At 38.5% G+C, this 6,708-nt stretch overlaps 1 protein-coding gene across 1 annotated transcript; it reads right to left on the bottom strand.

Annotated features, from left to right (window-relative positions):
• Positions 1-1,563: 1,563 nt before the first annotated feature.
• Positions 1,564-4,628, bottom strand: LOC116210518 (exopolygalacturonase-like). Its single transcript, XM_031544402.1, has 5 exons — positions 4,295-4,628; positions 3,302-3,610; positions 2,624-2,913; positions 2,309-2,528; positions 1,564-2,057 (listed from the first exon to the last, which is right to left on the bottom strand). Exons 1-5 carry the CDS (start codon positions 4,499-4,501, stop codon positions 1,824-1,826), a joined length of 1,260 nt encoding a protein of 419 aa, XP_031400262.1. The 5' UTR covers positions 4,502-4,628; the 3' UTR covers positions 1,564-1,823.
• Positions 4,629-6,708: the final 2,080 nt, after the last annotated feature.

Here is a 6,708-nt window from a genome sequence, read left to right as displayed (position 1 = left end):
TTCTCGGTGAGGGGTTAGGGGCAAAGGAGGAGGAGGAATAGTCGGAGGGAAGATGATAATGCCGACGAGGAGTTGCAAGTAGAGCAGCTGTTGCTTCCTTTTGTGTTTTCTTCCCTTCTCCTCTCTTACCTTTTATTTGTCCTTGAGAATTCCTTTTTCTTATTTGAGTGCTAGCTAATTCGTTTTCTCTTTGAATGATGATTGAGAATGGTTGGGAGAACCTATTGTAAAGATTTTGTTTGTCATGGTATAAGCTATCAATATTAATTTGATTTTTGTTAAATTGTGGTGGCTTTTGTTTCGTCTTCAATTTCGTGGGAGGAGTTAAGCTGACATCATGTTGCTAACTTTTGACAACATGCCATCACTACCTTTTTTTTGAAAAAAATTAAGACGTGGTACGATGCTTCAAAAGCGTCGACTCAGGCCTTCTTTTCTTTTTTTTTTTTAAAAAAACTATGCCGATGTTATTTAATGTCAACCTAGATTTTGTTTTTCCGAACGTTTTTAAATGCATCGGCGAAAGCAAGGCTTTGGCAACGCTTTTAAAAGTCAACAAAGACTTGTTTGCATCCGCAAAGGTTGGCATTTGGTGACGCAAATGAGGCATCACCATTGGTTAAACATGTGCCGATGCTTATTAAGCGTTACGTTAGGCCGATTTGTTGCGACACTTTTCATTATAATGTGATTGGACCTATCGCGACTGTGCCTAATGTGACGCTTACAAACCACAAGCATCGCAAGACTTTAGGCGACACTTGAAAGCGTGACCACAGGTCCAAAAAAGCGTCGCAATAGGCTACTTTTCTTGTAGTGTTAACACGATCACTACCCACTCGTGACTCAAAACTCACATATATGTTACATTCTTATTTAACAAAAAAGGGTTATATATATACACCTGCCGATATATATGGATTGGTTCAATAGGTTTGGCAATAATTTCTCTTAAGTAATGTCTTAGAATCTTGTGAATTGTGAAAATTAATAATTGAAAGTTCTTTATAATTAATAAGCCGATTCAGCTTAAGCTCTTTGAGCTTCCAAATGCCATGCATACCTGAAAAAAACTTATATTTGGCAAAAACAATAAAACAAAAGGGGATACATATGTGTCCTTCTTCACGTGGACGTGCCGTAGCTAGTTACGTTATTATTATTATTTTTCCAACTGAAAACAAAAATATGATGTTCTACCGAAAAAATATATATATTTTGGGTAAATGAACCTCGTGTTGTTAGCAGGTACATGCCTTGATTACTCACCAAGGTCGATATACTTCATGGCCCAACTACATTTTTCATTTTTCATATTTTTAATTTCAAGGAATACAGGCAAAGGCACATGGAAAACAGATATCATAGAACGTCCTAGCACGCCAAGTTACCATATCTAAACCAGTTTGCTCATCTTACTGCAGAGATTGTCGACATATCACGAAGATGTGCCAAATTATAGTTGAAAATTGTACATACGCGTAATAGTTGCCAACAAATTACTATTTTCTGGACGAGTAAGCTCTCATGATTCTCATCACCTGACTCAATTCGCAAAGCTACTATAAAATAAAACTTTTCGTATATATGAATCATTCTTTCCCAATCTACATTATAAAGGAATGCTCGAAATGTTGATATAAAGCCCGCGATGATATTCATCATCATCATGCCCTTAAATTGGCATAAAAGAATTTTCCTTTTATTCCCACCTTTCCTTGCATTTCCTTATATCCTGTTTTCCAACGCTGAGGAATAGAAAGAATGGCAATCTCATCATCAATTAATCAACCTGATAGGTCGATCCATGGACGGATTGAATCTTAGATGAGAGCACAAGAAGGGGGGTTTTGCTTCCCGGAGAAGGTGGGCTTGGCGTTGGTGCACGAAGCAGAGATGGGCAGGGGCTTCCTTCCAGTGTAGGACAAGTCAATGTCGGCCAATTCGATGCCTTCGCATGGGAAAAGCGAGCTGCAAGCAAGCGAAACGGCCACGAGCGAGGCAGAGGTACCCCTGATGTTCCTGAAGTGGACGTCGTGCACCTTCACCCTTGATGCCTAGTCCCAGCAACCCCGATAAGAAGAAGTTAAAGATCATGTATCGAAAAGAACGACAAAACCAAATTGGTTTGTGTCTATAAGCAATTGGATCCGTATTCACTTGAAAGTTCAAGCTAATAGGATAGAAAATTTAATCATCTTGTATACCTAAATTTTTCTTTTCACGTTTTTCTTATGTCTTATTAAAAACTTTTATTGCAACAGTTCGACAATATAAGAAATGGTACAGCGTTTTATGTGTGTATTACCGAGAGTTTCTGATGGAAGCCGTAGTACTGATCGATGAGGATCGGGTTGGCGACATTGTTCATGACGATGTCTTCGAAGACGATATCGGAGGCTTCGAGCTGCAGCTTGCCGGGGAAGGTCTTGATCCTCACTCCATTCGTGGTCCCGGTCAGCGTGCAGTTCTTGACGTGCACTCCCCTCACGTCCTGCTCGTTGGGGTATTTCCCAAGGCTCCCGATGCTAAAACCATAAGTCACAGTCAAAATAAGAATTCTCTAATGCTATTTTCGGGGAAGGCATGAGGTTCGAGGAGGCACTACGAATATTTCTATTACCTGATACCATGGCCAGGCCCGCATTGGATGCCGGTGACAGAGATGTCAGAGGCACCCTGGATGATGCCAAGGCAGTCGTCACCGGTGGAGATGAAGCTGTCGGAGATGTTGACGGAGCTGGTGGTGCTGATGTGAATGCCATCGGTGTTAGGGCTGTCACCAGGAGCAGTCAGGTTGAGCTTGGTGGCTGTGATGTTCGACGAGAATGTCATGGCAACGTGGAAGCCCATGCTGTTAAGGGAGGTCACCCCATCGATGGCCACATTCTGGGCTTTGTTTAAGTGAATGGACTGCACCCATAGGAACGAAAATTAAGCTATTTACCCAAAAAAAAAGGTAATAGTAATAAATTTTTTAGGATATATATTGGTTTTAAGCAAGTCTCAGCAAGGGAGATGAAATAATAGGAAGTCCCATCGAAAATGATCGAATTTCAAACCTTTTTATTTCAGGTCTAAAGCGAGTCAATTACTAAACTGTATTTATTTGAAAAAGAATATCTGCTTTATGATAAGATCTGCAGAAGCATAGTTAAGTTTACCGATATATCCAACGAATAAGAAGAAAGATTCAGAAATTATATGATTCGACTTTGTTACTGGATGAAGGAAATATTGCGATAGGTGGTCGGGTATAGGCTATAGCTATAACTATTAGGAATGTAGAAATGTTACTTACGACTGGGAGATGTTGGCAATCGGGGTTGCTCTTGCAGTCATTGTACTGCCAGAGGTTCTGGCCCTGGGCATCGAAGACTCCGCCCTTGAACACGATACCATCGACCATCTCGATTGTGAACCAGTCACCGTTAGTGTACACGCTGGGGTCAGGCAAGGCCAATATAGTTCCTTGGACCTCGACCGTGACCGGGCTCGAGGTGCATGGGCCTTGGAACACGACCGCCCCGGTTATGTACGACCCTGGTGGGATCACCAACTTCGCTGGCCCGGGTCCTTTGCATGCAGCATTCCATGCTTCAATAAATGCCTGCATTTTATCAACTGCTGATTACTTCACTTAATATTATGGTATAGTAAAATATTTTCCCAAAAAAAAATCATCGTGATCCTCGTTAACAAATATTAATCAACCTTGACCGTTCCCAACCAACAATGTAATATACATTCTGTTATAATAATATATTCATAAATATGTTATGTGATGCAATTATTTAATCGATTGACAAAGTGTAAAACTAGCAAACACACGACGAGTAAAAAAAAAAAAGGCGGGATTAAACTCTTTCAAAACTTTGCGCTTAGGCTTTCTATAGGAATTCATTGGCTAAGTAACTGCCCTACTAGGCTCGAGTACCGGCTGTTTGAGGATGTTATAGGGGTCATCTTAGCCCATCTTTGTATTGGTTGGTTCTAAATTTCTAATTTTCGAACTTTGATTTCGTATTTCACCCAAAAAAATCAATTTACGTTTTCGCATACGTATTCTTTGCTAAATCATTTCAAGGGACTAAATCATATCTAAAGAGCAACCCTACTTGCTCTCATAAACAACATCTACAAGTCGAATCTCCCAAAAAAAAAAAAAATACTGTATACATTTGTATACTTCTTTTTGTTTTTGTTTTTCTCGGCCGTATACATTTGTAAACCTTTTTATGATGATGATGATTATTACGATGATGATGTTGAGTACATGATCATTGTGTGTTACCTGAGCGTTGTCAAACAGGGGGTCATTCGCCTTGGCGCCAAAGCTGGTAACATCGACAACTCCAGCCTCTTGAAGAAGCCCACGGCGAGGCTCAAGGCTGTAGATTTTGCCACGGGCCGCCACCTCGGCCACACGAGACATCATCACGAGAGCCAAACCTAGCACAACAACATTGCTAGGCCGAAATAATCTCCTCGGGAATGCCATTATGTTATAGTTAAATTTGTGACCTTCAGGCCTCTCCGATCTCAGCTGCGGCTTTGTTTCCCTAACTCCAACAAAAGTAACTACGTAATAGAGAAACAAAGCCAAAGGGCTCCTAAGAGATTTTGGGATTTTCAATTCAAGAAGAGAATTTCTCCTTTTTGTACCAATTTTTTTTTATTAATTGGCCATTTTGGGGACTTCTTGTTTCCAAGAAAATCGCTTCTATTCAGGTGGGTCTTTTTCCGTTTTGTCCTATGAATAGTGATTGACTTTCCACAAACATAGGACTGCAAATCATCATCGTAGGGCCATCACTCAATGTCAAAGCGGGGAGCTCTGCAGCCGTCGAATAGACAACCGAAATTTTTCCTAAAATCTCTCACTTTCTTTTTTCCCCCAATTGGATAAATTTTCTCTAATATTAGCAGAAGTACTGATTGGATTAAGACATATATATCGGGTTGCAGGTCAATGGATTTCCAAAGATAAAGTGCATGCCCTTAACTTGAAAGAGTTTGCTATATTTTCACGTTCGTCGGTCATGCTGATCGTACGATCTTCTTCGTTAATAGACTTCTCTTTTGCAAAATTAATAAGCATCTCAAGGTGCAAGTAACAATGTATCAATAAGGTTCACATTCCCAAAACTGAAGCTCTCCGAAGACAATAACTAGCTACATGGTTGGGCAATGGTCCGATCCTTCTGAGCAGACTCGGACCTATGCTCGTATGTTTTGGCTATCTCATTTAATTTTGTCGTAAATCCATTATTCTGAAACTAAATACGAAAACTTTACTTTTCCAGAACTGAAGCTTGCCGAAGACAAAACTGCGTGGTTGGGAAATGACCCAATCCTTCGAAGCAGACTAGAACCTATGTTCGTATGTTTTGGCTATCTCGTTTAATTTTGTCGTACATCCATTATTCTGAAACTAACTATGAAAACTTTACTTTTCCAAAACTGAAGCTCGCCGAAGACAACTACATAGTTGGGCAATGGTCCGATCCTTCGAAGCAGACTAGAACCTATGCTCGTATGTTTTGGCTGTGTCGTTTGGTTTTGTCGTAAATCTATTTTTTTGAAACCAAATAGGAGAACTTTACTTGCGGGGCAGAGATAAAGAAAAAAAGAAAAAGCCTACAGCCAAGGATGAGATAAAATTAAAATATTCAAAAAAATCATGCAGATGAATATTCCATGTCCGTCCACCCACAGCTTATGCCCGAGCTTATCTATCTCGTGGCCTTACAGGTGTTCACGTGAACCGCGAAATTAGTAGAGCGAATGCGCCTCATAATTATAAAATAAAATAAAATATCCTTCTACTAAAAATTGGTCGTTGACCCAATTTTACAATTACAGTGAAGATATATGAACGTACAATGAAAAAAAAATTCTAATAGTTAATAAAATGGTACAGATAGTCTCATAACGAGTATCGACACTAAACCTCTTGATTATCCGTAAAAGCGTGCGCCCACTGAGCTACATGCTCTCTTTTGCTAGAAGACCAAATTAAATTACTATTTCTAAATAGAATAGATAGATACACTAGAGAACAAACGAGAGACTAGCCAGAGAGTGTCGATTTGTGAAGATACGTTTAAGACGGATTATTTCTAGGGAAAATCACATTAAAAAGCCATAGTTTTTATATTTATTTCAGGTCTAATTAAATTTAAGTTTTGTCTCGTAAAAGTACCATAATTTTTAATTTTATTTCAAATATAGTAAGCTGTCCAACTCAGATAACGTTTTCTGTCCATTTGGTGACATGGACTTCACGGACATTTAAGTGGGCCCACATCTACATACGTGGCACCGCTCATTGCATGCCACATAATTAAAAAATTAGAGAAAGTTTAGAAATCAAAGAAAATTCATTAAAAAATTCAAAATTTTGAAAAAAACATTGTAAACACTACCAAAAAAAGAAAACACTGCAAGCATCTATCTATCTATCTATCATCTTAATATACTAAAACTCTTGTTCATATATAGAAGTTATTTATCCCTCTCATTTTTTTCCCATTTTTAATTATTATTTGCCATAAATTTTTTATTACATTTGCCACAAATATAAAAGGGATGTGGATAGGTTTTTTCTTTTTTAAAAAAAAATAAGTTAAAACTTTTCTTCTTATAATTTTTATTATTAATTCTCTTTAAATTTAAGTATGTATATATATATATATATATCTTTTT

This window comes from Punica granatum, chromosome 6, assembly GCF_007655135.1.
Source record: "Punica granatum isolate Tunisia-2019 chromosome 6, ASM765513v2, whole genome shotgun sequence".
NCBI lineage: Eukaryota > Viridiplantae > Streptophyta > Magnoliopsida > Myrtales > Lythraceae > Punica > Punica granatum.
This window is presented reverse-complemented; position numbering and strand designations above follow the sequence as displayed.

What these genes read in the sequence shown, in the direction of transcription:
- LOC116210518 (XM_031544402.1), bottom strand. Translation starts at nt 4,501, where the DNA reads ATGGCATTCCCGAGGAGATTATTTCGGCCTAGCAATGTTGTTGTGCTA. An exon ending in CCCTGTTTGACAACGCTCAG is followed by an intron (nt 3,611 to 4,294) that starts GTAACACACAAT and finishes GATAAAATGCAG; the next exon opens with GCATTTATTGAAGCATGGAA. An exon ending in GCTTCCATCAGAAACTCTCG is followed by an intron (nt 2,058 to 2,308) that starts GTAATACACACA and finishes TGCTGGGACTAG; the next exon opens with GCATCAAGGGTGAAGGTGCA.